This window comes from Oncorhynchus kisutch, linkage group LG11 (genome assembly GCF_002021735.2).
Source record: "Oncorhynchus kisutch isolate 150728-3 linkage group LG11, Okis_V2, whole genome shotgun sequence".
NCBI classification, from domain to species: Eukaryota; Metazoa; Chordata; class Actinopteri; order Salmoniformes; family Salmonidae; genus Oncorhynchus; species Oncorhynchus kisutch.
In genome coordinates this window covers 68,081,392-68,099,657 of record NC_034184.2, presented here as the reverse complement: position 1 = coordinate 68,099,657, position 18,266 = coordinate 68,081,392, and the positions used below count along the sequence as shown (strand labels likewise).

The following is an 18,266-nucleotide window of genomic DNA, read 5'->3' as shown; positions in this document are numbered from 1 at the left end:
TATAAATAGTAAAGTAAAGTGCAGATACCCCCCAAAAACTACTTAAGTAGTTTTACTTAAGTACTTTACACCACTGGTCTGCGGTTGTGAGGCCGGTTGGATGTACTGCCAAATTCTTTAAAACAAGATTAAATTATCTGGCAACAGCTCTGGTGAGCATTCCTGCAGTCAGCATGCCAACTGCACGCTCCCTCAAAACTTGAGACATCTGTGGAATTCTGTTGTGTGACAAAACAGCACACTTTAGAATGGCCTTTTATTGTCCCCAGCACCTGTGTAATGATCATGCTGTTTAATCAGCTTCTTGATATGCCAAACCTGTCAGGTGGATGGATTATCTTGACAAATGAGAAATGCTCACTAACAGGGATGGAAACAACTTTGTGCTCAACATTTTAGAGTATTTTTGTGCTTATGGAACATTTCTGGGATTTTTCATTTCAGCTCATGAAACATGGGACCAACACTTTACATGTTGCGTTTAGATTTTTGTTCAGTGTAAATAATAATGTGCGCTTTTTCAACCATGAGAATAATCTATGAATTATGGCCCCACCATGCGGCAGATGTCTTAATTTACAGTGAAAGAGGGGACGTCTCCTCAACGATTTCACCCGATTTCTCACGAGTCTGAATGTCGCTTCCCCCATTGCAGTTTTCCACCCCCTTTGTCCCAGAGAGGATCGGTTCGACTATGGCTGTCACCCGTCCCCTTTAAGATGATGTCGGAAATAATGATGTATTGTTTAATTACTTAACACTTCTTTCATGTCGGTGGACATGCACTTGGGTCGCGCAACAACATTAGAAATCAGGCACCATAGAAGTCGAGCATAACAATATAGCCCAAAAATTGCTTCATTAGGTGTCTATGTTGAAACTGCGTTTTCTTCTCTAACATGACTTTAGTTTCCAGTGCTTCTTCATACAATACTACCCTGGGACAGTAGCCTATGTTACAGGAGGATGGAATAATCGACAGCCGACAGACAGAAGACGCATAGAGTAAAGGGAATGCGGTGAAAATCCAACTCAGTTCGGAACACTGTTCCCTTTATCCCCTGCAATGTTTTGGCTTTACCAAAACGGACGTTTGAAAGTGACCGTGTGCAATCGTTAACCTACCGGATGTATTATAATATCTGACGACTATAGTAACACTGGAAAGGGGTAAGTCATTTTGCTGCTATTGTCCCCATGCCACCCAAACTGTGACAATATTGTATATTTACAGAATAATGTAGTTTGCTGTCTGTCTGCCCGGGGCAGGTGCGTGCGTGCACTTGTGTCAGTGACCTAATATGACACCACCATTTCAGTGTAGGCTTGTCATTTATTCATCCCACAGGTTGAATCAACGTTGTTTCAACGTCATTGCAATGAAATGACGTTGAACCAACGTGTAAAAGACGTTGAATTGACGTCTTTGCCCAGTGGGATCGTACAATGTTACTTGAATGTTCTTTTTTCGGGTGGTTTGTGTGTTGCTCTATGTTACCTCTATTAAAATATGCGTTTGCTCTTTTCCTTCCATGCAGTACTGTTCCCTGTCTGAAAAGCCTCTTATGTAACTGGAATTCCTTTCGCAGAACTTCCTGGCCTTGTAGCAGCCTAGAACATTAACATAATGGACCATGTGCATTTGTGGCTGATAGTGTAGGCTCACAACAACATGTTCAAATACCTTGTTTTGATCTTGAGCAATAGGATACAGCTGTATAATGTATTCCCTACACGTGTATAGCCATGCTACAAATAAACACTTCCCGTGTGAGTCACCCAGCAATAGAATGGGTATATCCACCAATGTAATATAAAGCTTATCATGATTTAATGTGGTTGGCATTGCTCCCTCTATTATGGGATTGGAGATGTAATTTGCCAGGGTTTATGATTATGCACTATAAAAGTAACAAAACCAAAAAAAAAGACTGTTTAAGTCTGTAAATAAATAAGAATGAAGATCCATTCACCCACTGAACAATTGTTGTTATTTCATCATATTCTGCAGGTGCACTGTAGCTAATAATATATTTGGAAGAAAGTAGTCATGGTCAGTGTCATTATTTTTTAAATGTTTTCCCTCCACAGATATTTCCCACTCCATCTGAGGATCGACCACAACCTCTCTGACCCTCAGTCATGACATCACCTGAGTCCCCCATCCCCTCCCCTTCCCCCTGTCCGCCTCCCCCCCTCCCCTCTTCTCCCACTCCCTCTTCTCCCGCTCCCTCCTCCTCCCTCCCGCTTCCCCCCTCCCTGCCTCCCACGGGGGAGGTGATGGTCCTGGCCCTAGGGAGGAAGAAACAGAGGATGCTCATCTGTCTCTCCCTCTTGCCCAATCTCTTCCTGGCCTTCCTTCTCTCCTCGGATCCCCTGCTCACCCTCGCGTCGCCCCACCACTGCCGCCTCCCGGGACCTTCGCCTGCCCCGCAGGTCCTCAACGCCTCCCTGCCCTGGGAGAAAGGGGGCAGAGTGGGTGACAGCGGGGGGCTGTCTCAGTGCAAGCAGTATATCAACGGTACCCAGTCCGGGGTGGAGAACTGCGATGCTGGCTGGGACTACAATGTCACAGAAGGATTGAGAATTAACATTGTTACTGAGGTACCTCAAGGAACTTTGTCGGTCTCATTGTTTTCTTGATTAGTTTGTATTTCCCGGTCTCAGAATCCAAATTGCGTAATGCATTACTGAGTAGATTCTCATAAGACGTGAAGCACTGCTACCCTTACACGGTAAAAAATGCCTTCACCATTAACACTGCTTTGATTAAATATGTCATAAACAGTCACAGCACTCTCAGTGTCAGAAAACATGATCCATTGCTTTGCAGCAGTAATGATGTGTGTACTTATTATAAAATGTCTGATGACGCTTCAGGCCTAATGTCTTTAGCAGAACTGTTGTCCACCACACCCACAATTTTCCATGGTCTTTAGCTCTCACTTGGCTCACTGTGGACTCTCTCTCTGTTTGTTTTGAATTCCATGCTCGACGCGGGTGGGAAACCTGGTGCTTCTGTAAGCTGTTCTGTCGGCCCGTTGCCCTCTGTGGTTAGCTAAACATACACTGGTCTCAAGGAGTCATTGTAATTTAAGAGACTGACAGCAGGAACACCATCCAGTCTCTCTGTTCATAGACAGAAGGCTCGATTCAGCGGTTGATTTCAGAGTGTATTTTTACCTTTAGTCATGATCGACCAGTGTAATGCCACTATGCTGCTTCAGCAACTTCTCACGGAAGCCAGAACAGCCCTCACCAGTCTCCACCATTAATCAATAAGGCTTCAGTAGAAATACTGAACTAAACATCTTTAAGCAAATACCTTGTAACACCATTTTGTAGTAGAATTGTCAGGGCAGACGTCTATATACTCCTTTGACATTGAGGTTTTAGTACAAGAGGGAAGAAATGGAAGGCATAGGTCTCGGGCCAAGGGTATTATAATGCTTTTGATTCATGTTCATAACTGGTTTGGGCAGTTTGTGAACTTGTTTGTGTGCAAGTTTGGCATTTCTTATTTTTTCCAAGCATGTCATCCATATGAATGCTATAGACTGTGCTCTCATTTGTGAGGTAACTATACTGAACAAAAATATACATTTTAATTTTCAAAGATTTTGCTAAATTACAGTTCATAATAGGAAATCAGTCAATTTAAATAAATGCATTATGTCCTAATCTATGGATTTCACATGACTGAGCAGGGGTGCAGTCATGGGTGGGCCTGGGAGGGCATAGGCCAAGCCAATCAAAATGAGTTTTTCCCAAAAAAGGGCTTTATTGCAGACAGAAATAGTCCTGGGCTGGCGTGATTACACGTGGTCTGCGGTTGTGAGGCCGGTTGGACATACTGACAAATTCTCTAAAACGATGTTGGAGGCGGCTTATGGTAGAGAAATTAACATTAAATTAACTGGAAACAGCTCCGATGGACATTCCTGCAGTCAGCAGGTCAATTGGGCACTCCCTCAAAACTTGAGACATCTGTGGAATTGTGTTGTGTGACAAAACTACATATTTTAGAGTGGCATTTTATTGTCCCCAGCACAAAGTGCACCTGTGTAACGATCATGCCATTTAATCAGCTTCTTGATACACCATACTTGTCTGGTGGATGGATTATCTTGACAAAGAATAAAATGCTCACTAACAGGGATGTAAACAAATTTGTGCACAACATTTGAGAAAAGTAAGCTTTCTGTGCTTATGGAACATTTCTGGGGTCTTGAGAAAGGGACCAGCACTTTACGTGTTGCGTTTATACTTTTGTTCAGTGTATATAGTTCAGCCATGCCGAACCAGGGATAGGATGAGTGATAGATAGTATGTGACAGGCTCTTCATGCGTCCCTGCATAGGGTCCTATTACATAAGGCATTGTTAGCAGCAGCTTCCTGACTCTGCCCAGAAACTCATTGTAATCACTTAGCTTTCAACAGTAGCAAATGCACCAACAGAGCACTTCAGATGTAATAACAAAGCCATGCTCAAGTTATTTCTAACAAAATGGAAATGATTGAAATAGCATTTCAATATAGTGTAGTTTTGTTGAAATTAGTTGTTTTTGTATTACCTGGAACAATGTCCTATTGATGGAATGAAACATATGTCTACCTCCCTCTCTTCTCTTTCTGTAATCTTTTGTTGGTTCTCCACCTCCTTCCTTCTCTCTCCTCTCCCAGTGGGATTTGGTGTGTGGTCAGTACTGGCTGGTCCCAGTCGAGGAGGTGTCCTTCATCCTGGGTGTTCTGACAGGATGCCTGGGACTGGGCTTTGCTGCTGACAGGTAAGATGACACTAGAAATACAGAGGAAAATGTGAGGGTTACACTAGGGGGGTGAGGCCTCTTGAGGATTGAGACTCAGATGAAGCCAATTGAATTAACAAACAAAAAATGACGCTTTCGGCGACAGTTTCACTGACTCAGGCCTAGACTGCACTTGAATCTAGACAATGATCCTGAAAATGTGGTGGAATGAACATGGTTTGAGTATATTTGTCATCTCAGTCCTGATAAAGTCTGGGAATATACAATAGGTGTCCATAATATTTATTTTACTATGTATTTACATGGTCATTACAAAACATTTGATCTAAAATTACCCTTTTCATTACTAGCTTAATCCAGGTATGTTTACGAGGCCTATGCCTGGCTTTAATTTCCATGAAACTGGCCCATGGTGTTCGGAGGCCTCTGCTTATGCCCTAAGATCTTTGTATTTTCTCTTCCTTGTTTTTTTCTCAGACTGGGCAGGTTGAAGACACTGCTCACCTCGCTAACCCTCTCGGTGGTATTTGGCGTGCTCGTGTGCGTCTCTACCTCCCCCCCTATCTTTATTGTCATGCGCTTTTGCCTGGCTGCTGCTAGTGCTGGTGTCTACCTCACGCTTTACATCACACGTGAGTACTATCCAGATACTGATGCCGTAGTACAGTGGTTCCAAAACTGCGCGAAGGGTCGGCAGAGGGGGGTGTGGCCCCCCCCCAAAGGAACTCAGTCTGTCTTTAAATGTACTCTTGAAAGTTGGAGTAGTATAATGCACAAGGTGCGATTTTGAAATTGCATAGTTCTTCTTGTCAAGTCATTGCATTCAGTGCCTTCACAAAGTATTCAGACCTCTTGACTTTTTCCACATTTTGTTAGGTTACAGCCTTAATCTAAAATTGATTAAATAGTTTTTTTCCCCCTCATGAATCTACACACAATACCCCATAATGACAAAGAAAAAACAGGATTTAGGATTAAAAATAAATAATAATAATAATAATAAATAAATAAGGAAATATCACATTTACATAATTATTCAGACCCTTTACTCAGTACTTTGTTGAAGCCCCTTTGGCAGCGATTACAGCCTTGAGTCTTCTTGGGTATGAGACTTGTCCCGAAGCCACTCCTGTGTTGTCTTGGCTGTGTGCTTAGGGTTGTTGTCCTGTTGGAAGGTGAACCTGCGCCCCAGTCTGAGGTTCCGAGCGCTCTGGAGCAGGTTTTCGTCAAGGATCTCTCTGTACTTTGCTCCGTTTATCTTTTCCTTTGTTCCTGACTAGTGTTCCAGTTCCTGCCACTAAAAAACATCCCCACAGCATGATGCTGCCACCACCATGCTTCACCGTAGGGATGGTGCCAGGTTTCCTCCAGAAGTGACGCTTGGCATTCAGGCCAAGGAGTTCAATCTTGGTTTCATCAGACCAGAGAATCTTGTGTCTCATCATCTGAGAGTCTTTAGGTGCCTTTTGGCAACTCCAAGCAGGCTGTCATGTGCCTTTTACTGAGGAGCGGTTTCTGTCTGGTCACTCTACCATAAAGGCCTGATTGGTGGAGTGCTGCAGAGATGGTTGTCCTTCTGGAAGGTTCTCCCATTTCCACAGAGGAACTCTAGAGCTCTGTCAGAGTGACCATCAGGTTCTTGGTCACCTCCCTGACCAAGGTCCTTCTCCCTCGATTTCTCAGGTTGGCCGGGTGGCCAGCTCTAGGAAGAGCCTTGGTGGTTCCAAACTTCTTCCATTTAAGAATGATGGAGGCCACTGTGCTCTTGGGGACCTTCAATACTGCAGAAATGTTTTGGTAACCTTCCCCAGATCTGTGCCTTGATACAATCCTGTCTCGGAGCTTTACGGACAATTCCTTCGACCTCGTGGCTTGGTTTTTGCTCTCACATGTACTGTCAACTGAGGGACATTATTTTGACAGGTGTGTGCCTTTCCAAATCATGTCCAATCAATTTGTAAAAACATCTCAAGTATGATCAATGGAAACAGGATGCACCTAAATTCAATTTCGAATCTCATAGCCTACTTTCCGAAGGCACTGTACCTTAGAGAGCTATTCATAACGTGTCAGAAATATCCAGATCAACTAGCCCATGTCAGCTACCATTTTTTATGTCGTTTTTTTAGCCCATTTTTTTTGTCACTCAAATATCACGACTACACATTAGAAATGTTGAAATGTATAGAATTGCAAGAAAATTTGCTTTAAAACTGCAAAACTGTATTTGCACACCATAGGGGGGCCCGCGAGTGAAAAAGTTTGGGAACCACTGCCATAGTACACAAGGCTCTAAATAATAGCATCAAAACACTACTGCACCTTAAAACTATTTTGAGAATTGACCAAAGACCAAACCTGTTTACTAATTGTACAACATTGTTGTGTCTGTAATCATTAATTGTTTTGTTTGTTTGATTGAAAGGTCTTGAACTCTGTGATCCCTCACTACGTCTGCTGGTCACCATGGTGGCAGGACTAACTACGGTTTCTGGGGAGCTGCTGTTGCTGGGTGTTGCTCTGTCTTGCCAGTCCTGGAGGGGCTTACTCGGAGCGGGGGCTGCACCACTCTCTCTGTTCCTCACCTACGGGTGAGTGTGTGTGCTGTGTTGGAGGACAGAAACCTATGCACAAGGGAATGGGGAATATGGTAGTAATTTGATTAAAGACCTAAATGCAAACTAACTTGTTGAGAGCATTGTATTGATTTAAAGCCCCCTGCTTCATTCGGCAATTAGCTCAAGTCAGAATACATTAGCATTTGTCTTCAAGGTGCAGTGTTCTTACATTTACATTTTAGCAGACACTCTTATCCAGAGTGACTAACAGGAGAAATTAGGGTTAATTGCCTTGCTCAGGGGCATATTGGCAGATTTTTCACCTAGTTGGCTCGGGGATTCAAACCAGCAACCTTTCAGTTACTGGCTCAACGCTCTTAACCGCTAGGCTACCTGCCTCCTTTAGTTAAACAGCATTTACTTTAATTGCAAATAGCAAATTTGACACAGAGAAAATAAAATGCAGTCCTCTGTCAGTTGGTGGAGCACGGTGCTTGCAACGCCAGGATAGTGGGTTCGATTCTATAGTGGACACGCATGACTGTAAAAGTCTCTTTCAGATAAAAGCCTCCTTTAAGTGGCATATTGTTCTTTTTTTCATTCTAATATAACATTGCCGTTTCAGGAGAGAGTATATCGTAATATGGAAGCTAGGAATTTACATGAAAATGTCTGTTTTGTTTCAGTATTCCAGGAGTATTTCCTGAGTCTCCTCGTTGGCTCCTCCTCTCTGAGAGATCAGCTGATCTGAATTCCTTCAGTGAAAGAAGAGATAGAGAGAGGGACGACGAGAGCTTCACAGGTGTGTGGGAACCATGTTGTCTTTCTGTGTCGGTCTTTTCACGAGACTTGCTGTCTATTGTTTGAAAACGTCTCTGCTGATGCCTCCAACGTGACATGGTGCTGTGACATTGTTGTCGTTATTGCAGAGTTGGACTCGGAGCCGTCTCCCTCTACTTACCCTCACCTGTCCTTCCCAGAGCTTGTACACAGCCGGAACATCTGGAAAAACATATGTGTGCTCGGCTTCACCTCGTAAGTCACCTAACTGTGTTGTTCGAAGTTAGCCCACACACGTTTGGTCACACTTTAAAGCTGGAATCCTTAGTTGCGACATCCATTTTTGGACTTATAAATGAATTGTAAACAAAATATATGTAAACAAACACTGTATAGTCTCAAAAGATGGTTACAACTATGATTTTGATATCATGGATGGTCAGTCCTTGCATCCATATGTAACAGTTTAGCTTTCGTCCGTCCCCTCGTCCCGACCCGACCCGGGCTCGAACCAGGGACCCTCTGCACACAGCAACAACAGTCACCCACGAAGCATCTTTACCCATCTTTACCCATCGCTCCACAAAAGCTGCGGCCCTTGCAGAGCAAGGGGAACAACCACTTCAGGTCTCAGAGCGAGTGACGTCACCCGATTGAAACGCTATTAGCGCGCACCACCGCTAACTAGCTAGCCATTTCACATCGGTTACACATAGCTCCGTCTATGAATTTGAGAATGGTTACATTTCCCCAGACCCACCCCTTCGCTTTTTACAAACACATAGGTATTGTTTCAATTTATGATTTTAGCCTTAAATAGTTGCACACATAGTAGTATTAGTAGTACTGCAGTAGTTACAGTACTTCTTTGTTTAGTTACATGTAACTACTCAGTAACTGCACCGGTTACTCATTTCAAGTATTACCAACATTCTGGTAAGCAAACATAGTAGTATCAGTATGTATGCCACATATAGTGTATGCATTACATACAAACAACCTAATGTATAGGTTTGCCCTTGCTTCTATCAACATTGTACTGGTAAGCACACATAGGACTATAGTAGTTGCCAAACAGACCATGATTTTCCATCTCCATCTCTCTCCTGTTGTCTGTCAGGTTCATTTCCCATGGCATTAGTCATTGTTACAGCTCATTTCGGGGTGATGTCAGAGGCACTGCCCCCAGCTTCTATTGGACCTATCTGCTGTCCGTCTGTGCGGGAGGAGGGGCCTGGCTGTTGTTATGGGCAACCGTGAACAGGTGCGGTCGCCGTGGTATCCTGCTCCTCGCCATGACAATGACAGGGCTGGCATCTCTGATTCTCCTCGGACTGGTGGAGTGTAAGTTGGTGCTCAAGGTGGAAGTTTCCCTTAATATATGTAATGTCCCCTGTTCCCTCTAAGCTGCGCGCGTAGAGAAATGAACATCAAAATCTCTGGCAACAGCTCTGTTGAACATTCCTGCAGTCAGCATGCCAATTGCACGCTCCCTCAAAACGTGAGACATCTGTGGCATTGTGTTGTGTGACAAAACTGTACATTTTAGAGTGGCCTTTTATTGTCCCCAGCACCAAGGTGCACCTGTGTAATGATCATGCTGTTGAATCAGCTTCTTGATATGCCAACCTGTCAGGTGGATGGATTATCTTGTCAAAGGAGAAATGCTCACTAACAGGGATGTAAACAAATTTGTGCACAAAATTTGAGAGAAGTAAGCTTTATGTGCTTATGGAATATTTCTGGGATCTTTTATTTCAGCTCATGAAACATGGGACCAACACTTAACATGTTGCGTTTATATTTTTGTTCAGTATAGTTATGTCTCCGTAAGTTTTCAATGGACATTCATTACTGGAAGCACAGATCCTTTTTGCATGGTGCCACCTTGTGGCTGAATGGTGGTATATCAGTTCATGTAGGACACTGCAATGGCAGTAAAATCAAAGCCATGTCTCAGTTTCAGCTGTAATCACAAGCCAGTCAGAGACTGGGGAGTTCAGTGCTAAGTTATCTCTCCCTCCTGTCCCTCTCTTAGATCTAAGTGAGACGGCCATCACTGTGTTCTCAGTGATGGGACTTTTCTCCTCCCAGGCGGCTGCCTCTCTCTGTGTCCTCTTCACTGCAGAGATCATGCCCACCATCATCAGGTAAGGACCAGTAACTCATAGACTGTCACAAGAGTCTTCCTGTTCTTTGTATTAGGTGTATTATTTGGCCTTAAAGTCATGTTAGACTTCAATGTCAATGGGTGTCATTTCAGGCTTGGTTCTCGTATTATCTCTCTTCGCTGGCCTTTCCTCTTTTGGAGATCACTGACCTTTGACCTTATTCTCTTGTCCAGGGGCAGTGGTGTGGGCACGGTGTTGGCCCTGGGCTGCGTGGGCCGCCTCACCTCGCCCCTCATGGACCTGCGCAACCACTACGGCTACTTCCTGCACCACGTGGTGTACTCCACCCTGGCCCTGCTGGCTGTGCTCTCCATCCTGCTGCTGCCTGAGAGCAAGAGGAAACCACTGCCCCAGACGCTGGCCGATGGGGAGCAGTACCGACGCCCCCCGCTGGGCCGGAGGAGGAGGGACAACGTTCCCCTGCTGGCCACCCCCAACCCAGAGACCTAGCCGCCCAAATGTCACACTTCAGTCATAACGCCAGCCCAGAGTGTCACCAGGTCCATGCTGCAGAAAGGAAGATGGGTGAAAATGAAGAGGGAGAAGTGTTGTCTGGTTAAGATGGTTGTGTAGAGCCAGTGAAGGGACATGGTAGAATCAACCACACAATCTACTCTTCCTAACATATCATTTTCTAGTCATTCCTAACACAGGAGTGTGGGTGGGTGGGGCGGCCATGCGTCGTTCGTCTGTCTCCATTTCTGCCAATGAAGTGAGTGTGTGTGTGTGTACGTGAATGTGTGTATGCGCATGCGTATGTGTGGCCTCGGTCGAATGGCGGTGTGGAGAGTGCTCGTCATGCAGTGACCTGTCCCCCCTACCTTTCCTATAAGGCCTGTGTGTCAGGGAAGGGCATCAGCTGCTTCGTGCTCATGCTCCAAAACGCCCACCTTTGATGTGTATGATCTGACAGAGCATGGCATCACACACAGCTCACAGAGGCAGATCTACTGTCCTGTAAATACCATAAACCTAGTTTCTTTAACTGAATGAATGCTGGCTTATCTGTTGATAAAAAACAGTAGGAGTTTTGTTACATAGTGCTGGATCTTGGAAGAGTGCTTTTGTACTGTGCTTGGCACTTAGCCAAGTTGATAGAGCACATCTGTCTACTGCTCTTAAAGGCAATGGGGAAAATAACATGGATTGATTGAAGATGAATTTAGTTACGTTATAATTGAGGGTTGTTTGAGGAAGCTTTGTGAACTTGCATCAAATAAATAGTAATAGGTGCCTTCCTACAATCAGTTGATAAAAAAGAGAGAAAATTACATTTTAATGTACTGTAGTACCTCAAACTTGATTGGATGTGATAAAATTATATGAATGACATTTTCAGATGTGGCCTGGAGCCAATACTGTTTATGGGTCATTAATCTTGATGGTCTTGTCTAGGCTCTCAGACCCACCTTACTGTAGGCTCCTCTGAAGACATAGGAAGAGATGATAGAAAGAGTGTCTGTGCATTCAGATCTGAAAACCTGGTGTAAATAGACATGTATGGTAGAGAATGGAGGGACACACCTTTACACTCCCCTATGTGTTTATTTAGACAGTGAAGCTAAAACTTTTCATTTGGCTTTATACTCCAGCATTTTGAGATCAAATGTTTCATATGAGGCGACAGTAGATAATGTCACCTTTTATTTAAGGTTATTTTCATACATGTCTGTTTTACCGTTTAGAAATGAAAACTAGTCCCCCCCCATATGAAGGTGTCATAAGTATTTGGACAAATTAACTTATAGTGTATTACATTTAGTCAAACGTGTAGTATTTGACCCCATATTTGTAGCACGCAATGAATACACCGAGCTGGTAACTATACAAACTTGTTGGATGCATTTGCAGTTTGTTTTGGTTGTGTTTTCAGATCATGTTGTACCCAATAGACATTAATGGTAGATCACAAGTTACTGACTTGTTAATTGTTTACTCCATGTGTAACTCTGTGTTGTCTGTTCACACTGCTATGCTTTATCTTGGCCAGGTCGCAGTTGCAAATGAGAACTTGTTCTCAACTAGCCTACCTGGTTAAATAAAGGTGTTCTCAACTAGCCTACCTGGTTAAATAAAGGTGTTCTCAACTAGCCTACCTGGTTAAATAAAGGTGTTCTCAACTAGCCTACCTGGTTAAATAAAGGTGAAATAAATAAAAAATGTATAGTGACTTTCACTGGTTCTATTCCACAGCCTTCTCTGAGCGAAGGGCAGAGGTGTGGGCTAGGCAGGATGGGGTTTGAAGTTAGGGAGGGAAAAATACACTTACCTACCGAAACACCTCCCTCTGCCGGTCTTTGGTAGTTTCTTTACAATGCACTCAACAATTATAATATTAATATTGATATTATTGATGATGAAAAAACTATTAACAACTTGACAATAGTAATAAAATGTTAGACAATGCTGTTTGCTTAAGATTATCTGTTAAGTAATCCAGCAATGTAATTATGTAAATAACTTTAACCTGATTTAATTGAAAATAAAATGTTAAGTAAACAATGGGCTGTTACGTGTCTTGTCTGTGTATTGATGTCGTCAGAAAGCCAACAGCCCCACATCATATGGATCTTGTACATGGCCTTTAACATTGTATCATTGACATTTTGATTTGTACAAGTCCCCCCCCCAGAAACAACGTAAAGAGATTTTTTAACAGTATTTCTGATAACATGACTGGTGGCCAGATTGCGTTTTTGTGACAGTAACATAATTTCAGTGTTATTGAATGCTGGCCGGCAATGATATAATCATCTTTATTACCTTGCAAAACATTGCTGACACCAGTTCAACTGCTCTTGTCAACCAATAACAAAAACAGTGACACTAAAAAAAGATGTGCATGTGTCAGCAGGCTGCTGTTTACTTCTATTTCTCTGCAAGGGCGAGTAATGTTAAGTGAGTTGTTCGCTCATTTGTGTCTGGAAGTAGCTAGCATGTTATCTTGGGTGCTTGACTGCTATTGTTAGGACAGAACGCTCGGATCAACCCTTAAAGAGATGGGTGGGGCTAAAGTTTAAGAGGGTGTGAACGATGCTGAATGAGTGTAGACAAATAAGAGCTCTCCAATAGTAGTACCAAACAATTCAAAGGCCGTTTTCTCAAAAGCAAGTTTACAAGTTAATAAACTTTCAAAGCAAAATTTATTTCCCATTGTTCCTCAATAAAAGTCTCTACTTTTATCCAATGTAAAAAACACAATTTCAAAGTTGCTACATAAGACCGATTTGAGCTGGTCGGTCAAATCAAATCAAATCAAATTTTATTTGTCACATACACATGGTTAGCAGATGTTAATGCGAGTGTAGCGAAATGCTTATGCTTCTAGTTCCGACAATGCAGTAATAACCAACAAGTAATCTAACTAACAATTCCAAAACTACTGTCTTATACACAGTGTAAGGGGATAAAGAATATGTACATAAGGATATATGAATGAGTGATGGTACAGAGCAGCATAGGCAAGATACAGTAGATGGTATCGAGTACAGTATATACATATGAGATGAGTATGTAAAGAAAGTGGCATAGTTAAAGTGGCTAGTGATACATGTATTACATAAGGATGCAGTCGATGATATAGAGTGCAGTATATACGTATGCATATGAGATGAATAATGTAGGGTAAGTAACATTACATAAGGTAGCATTGTTTAAAGTGGCTAGTGATATATTTACATAATTTCCCATCAATTCCCATTATTAAAGTGGCTGGAGTTGAGTCAGTGTCAGTGTCAGTGTGTTGGCAGCAGCCACTCAATGTTAGTGGTGGCTGTTTAACAGTCTGATGGCCTTGAGATAGAAGCTGTTTTTCAGTCTCTCGGTCCCAGCTTTGATGCACCTGTACTGACCTCGCTTTCTGGATGATAGCGGGGTGAACAGGCAGTGGCTCGGGTGGTTGATGTCCTTGATGATCTTTATGGCCTTCCTGTAACATCGGGTGGTGTAGGTGTCCTGGAGGGCAGGTAGTTTGCCCCCGGTGATGCGTTGTGCAGACCTCACTACCCTCTGGAGAGCCTTACGGTTGTGGGCGGAGCAGTTGCCGTACCAGGCGGTGATACAGCCCGCCAGGATGCTCTCGATTGTGCATCTGTAGAAGTTTGTGAGTGCTTTTGGTGACAAGACGAATTTCTTCAGCCTCCTGAGGTTGAAGAGGCGCTGCTGCGCCTTCTTCACGATGCTGTCTGTGTGAGTGGACCAATTCAGTTTGTCTGTGATGTGTATGCCGTGTATGCCGAGGAACTTAAAACTTGCTACCCTCTCCACTACTGTTCCATCGATGTGGATAAGGGGGTGTTCCCTCTGCTGTTTCCTGAAGTCCACAATCATCTCCTTAGTTTTGTTGACGTTGAGTGTGAGGTTATTTTCCTGACACCACACTCCGAGGGCCCTCACCTCCTCCCTGTAGGCCGTCTCGTCGTTGTTGGTAATCAAGCCTACCACTGTTGTGTCGTCCGCAAACTTGATGATTGAGTTGGAGGCGTGCGTGGCCACGCAGTCGTGGGTGAACAGGGAGTACAGGAGAGGGCTCAGAACGCACCCTTGTGGGGCCCCAGTGTTGAGGATCAGCGGGGCGGAGATGTTGTTGCCTACCCTCACCACCTGGGGGCGGCCCGTCAGGAAGTCCAGTACCCAGTTGCACAGGGCGGGGTCGAGACCTAGGGTCTCGAGCTTGATGACGAGCTTGGAGGGTACTATGGTGTTGAATGCCGAGCTGTAGTCGATGAACAGCATTCTCACATAGGTATTCCTCTTGTCCAGATGGGTTAGGGCAGTGTGCAGTGTGGTTGAGATTGCATCGTCTGTGGACCTATTTGGGCGGTAAGCAAATTGGAGTGGGTCTAGGGTGTCAGGTAGGGTGGAGGTGATATGGTCCTTGACTAGTCTCTCAAAGCACTTCATGATGACGGAAGTGAGTGCTACGGGGCGGTAGTCGTTTAGCTCAGTTACCTTAGCTTTCTTGGGAACAGGAACAATGGTGGCCCTCTTGAAGCATGTGGGAACAGCAGACTGGTATAGGGATTGATTGAATATGTCCGTAAACACTGGTCTGCGCATGCTCTGAGGGCGCGGCTGGGGATGCCGTCTGGGCCTGCAGCCTTGCGAGGGTTAACACGTTTAAATGTCTTACTCACCTCGGCTGCAGTGAAGGAGAGTCCGCATGTTTTCGTTGCAGGCCGTGTCAGTGGCACTGTATTGTCCTCAAAGCGGGCAAAAAAGTTATTTAGTCTGCCTGGGAGCAAGACATCCTGGTCCGAGACTGGGCTGGATTTCTTCTTGTAGTCCGTGATTGACTGTAGACCCTGCCACATGCCTCTTGTGTCTGAGCCGTTGAATTAAGATTCTACTTTGTCTCTGTACTGACGCTTAGCTTGTTTGATAGCCTTGCGGAGGGAATAGCTGCACTCTTTGTATTCGGTCATGTTACCAGTCACCTTGCCCTGATTAAAAGCAGTAGTTCGCGCTTTTAGTTTCACGCGAATGCTGCCATCAATCCACGGTTTCTGGTTAGGGAATGTTTTAATCGTTGCTATGGGAACGACATCTTCAACGCACGTTCTAATGAACTCGCACACCGAATCAGCGTATTCGTCAATATTATTATCTGACGCAATACGAAACATATCCCAGTCCACGTGATGGAAGCAGTCTTGGAGTGTGGAGTCAGCTTGGTTGGACCAGCGTTGGACAGACCTCAGCGTGGGAGCCTCTTGTTTTAGTTTCTGTCTGTAGGCAGGGATCAACAAAATGGAGTCGTGGTCAGCTTTTCCTAAAGGACGGCGGGGCAGGGCCTTATATGCGTCGCGGAGGTTAGAGTAACAATGATCCAAGGTTTTTCCACCCCTGGTTGCGCAATCGATATGCTGATCAAATTTAGGGAGTCTTGTTTTCAGATTAGCCTTGTTAAAATCCCCAGCTACAATGAATGCAGCCTCCGGATAAATGGATTCCAGTTTGCAAAGAGTCAAATAAAGTTCGTTCAGAGCCAACGATGTGTCTGCTTGGGGGGGGATATATACGGCTGTGATTATAATCGAAGAGAATTATCTTGGTAGATAATGCAGTCTACATTTGATTGTGAGGAATTCTAAATCAGGTGAACAGAAGGATTTGAGTTCCTGTATGTTTCTTTCATCACACCATGTCTCGTTAGCCATAAGGCATACGCCCCCGCCCCTCTTCTTACCAGAAAGATGTTTGTTTCTGTCGGTGCAATGCGTGGAGAAACCCGCTGGCTGCACCGCCTCCGATAGCGTCTCTCCAGTGAGCCATGTTTCCGTGAAGCAAAGAACGTTACAGTCTCTGATGTCCCTCTGGAATGCTACCCTTGCTCGGATTTCATCAACCTTGTTGTCAAGAGACTGGACATTGGTGAGAAGAATGCTAGGGAGTGGTGCACGATGTGCCCGTCTCCGGAGTCTGACCAGAAGACCGCCTCGTCATTTTTTTGGGTCGCTGCATGGGATCCATTCCGTTGTTCTGTTTGAGAGGCAGAACACAGGATCCGCGTCGCAAAAAACATATTCTTGGTCGTACTGATGGTGAGTTGACGCTGATCTTATATTCAGTAGTTCTTCTCGACTGTATGTAATGAAACCTAGGATGACCTGGGGTACTAATGTAAGAAATAACACGTAAAAAAACGAAAAACTGCATAGTTTCCTAGGAAGCGAGGCGGCCATCTCTGTCGGCGCCGGAAGCCACATATTATATTGGCGTTTTCCTTTTTTTTTGTGCAAGAAAAAAATAAAACATGCCACCTGCTGGCAGACAAGCCACACAACACCCATAAACAACAAATTCATACAATAAGAAATAAAACATTAACACACAATTGACTGCTTAACAAGGAGCAATAATAGTGATACAGTTGATTCGGGTCCTTTACGGCACCAGCTAGGTTGTGATTGTGAGCTTGGGTTAGGAAAACTCAATTAAATGTGTGCATCGTTCCGGATGTGTACAGGCTTCTAATATATACAGCATATACGTCACACTTGTTCCTAACTTATGGAAAACAGAAAGGAAACAGAAAGCTGCACACTGCTGCTCATGCTCCCAGGTGATATTTATTTACAGCAACATTTCGACCCTTAGGTCTTCATCAGGCATCCATATCCCAGGCGAGGGTGGAAGGTCCTATATATACACTGCTCAAAAAAATAAAGGGAACACTTAAACAACACAATGTAACTCCAAGTCAATCACACTTCTGTGAAATCAAACTGTCCACTTAGGAAGCAACACTGATTGACAATAAATTTCACATGCTGTTGTGCAAATGGAATAGACAACAGGTGGAAATTATAGGCAATTAGCCACAGACCACTTCTCAGTTCCCATGCTTCCTGGCTGATGTTTTGGTCACTTTTGAATGCTGGCGGTGCTTTCACTCTAGTGGTGGCATGAGATGGAGTCTACAACCCACACAAGTGGCTCAGGTATTGCAGCTCATCCAGGATGACACATCAATGCGAGCTGTGGCCAGAAGGTTTTCTGTGTCTGTCAGCGTAGTGTCCAGAGCATGGAGGCTCTACCAGGAGACAGGCCAGTAAATCAGGAGACGTGGAGGAGGCCGTAGGAGGGCAACAACCCAGCAGCAGGACCGCTACCCCCGCCTTTGTGCAAGGAGGAGCAGGAGGAGCACTGCCAGAGCCCTGCAAAATGACCTCCAGCAGGCCACAAATGTGAATGTGTCTGCTCAAACGGTCAGAAACAGACTCCATGAGGGTGGTATGAGGGCCTGACGTCCACAGATGGGGGTTGTGCTTACAGCCCAACACCGTGCAGGACGTTTGGCATTTGCCAGAGAACACCAAGATTGGCAAATTCGCCACTGGCCCCCTGTGTTCTCCATGTGCTCGCCAGAGGTAGCCTGACTGCCATTAGGTACCGAGATGAGATCCTCAGACCCCTTGTGAGACCATATGCTGGTGCGGTTGGCCCCGGGTTCCTCATAATGCAAGACAATGCTAGGCCTCATGTG

General features: G+C 44.4%; 1 protein-coding gene across 1 annotated transcript; it reads left to right on the top strand.

The window, feature by feature from the left end:
- The first annotated feature begins 672 nt into the window (after window positions 1–672).
- Window positions 673–12,784, top strand: slc22a17 (solute carrier family 22 member 17). Its single transcript, XM_020494067.2, has 10 exons — window positions 673–1,170; window positions 2,092–2,604; window positions 4,685–4,788; window positions 5,248–5,402; window positions 7,196–7,361; window positions 8,015–8,130; window positions 8,258–8,363; window positions 9,229–9,452; window positions 10,147–10,258; window positions 10,453–12,784. Exons 2-10 carry the CDS (start codon window positions 2,143–2,145, stop codon window positions 10,727–10,729), a joined length of 1,722 nt encoding a protein of 573 aa, XP_020349656.2. The 5' UTR covers window positions 673–1,170; window positions 2,092–2,142; the 3' UTR covers window positions 10,730–12,784.
- The last annotated feature ends 5,482 nt before the right edge of the window (window positions 12,785–18,266 follow it).

Excerpts from the sequence above, each read along its gene's own strand:
- slc22a17 (XM_020494067.2), top strand. The coding sequence starts at position 2,143 with ATGACATCACCTGAGTCCCCCATCCCCTCCCCTTCCCCCTGTCCGCCT. Across the intron at positions 8,364-9,228 it reads TGTGTGCTCGGCTTCACCTC|GTTCATTTCCCATGGCATTA; the intron begins GTAAGTCACCTA and ends GTTGTCTGTCAG. Across the intron at positions 10,259-10,452 it reads ATCATGCCCACCATCATCAG|GGGCAGTGGTGTGGGCACGG; the intron begins GTAAGGACCAGT and ends TCTCTTGTCCAG.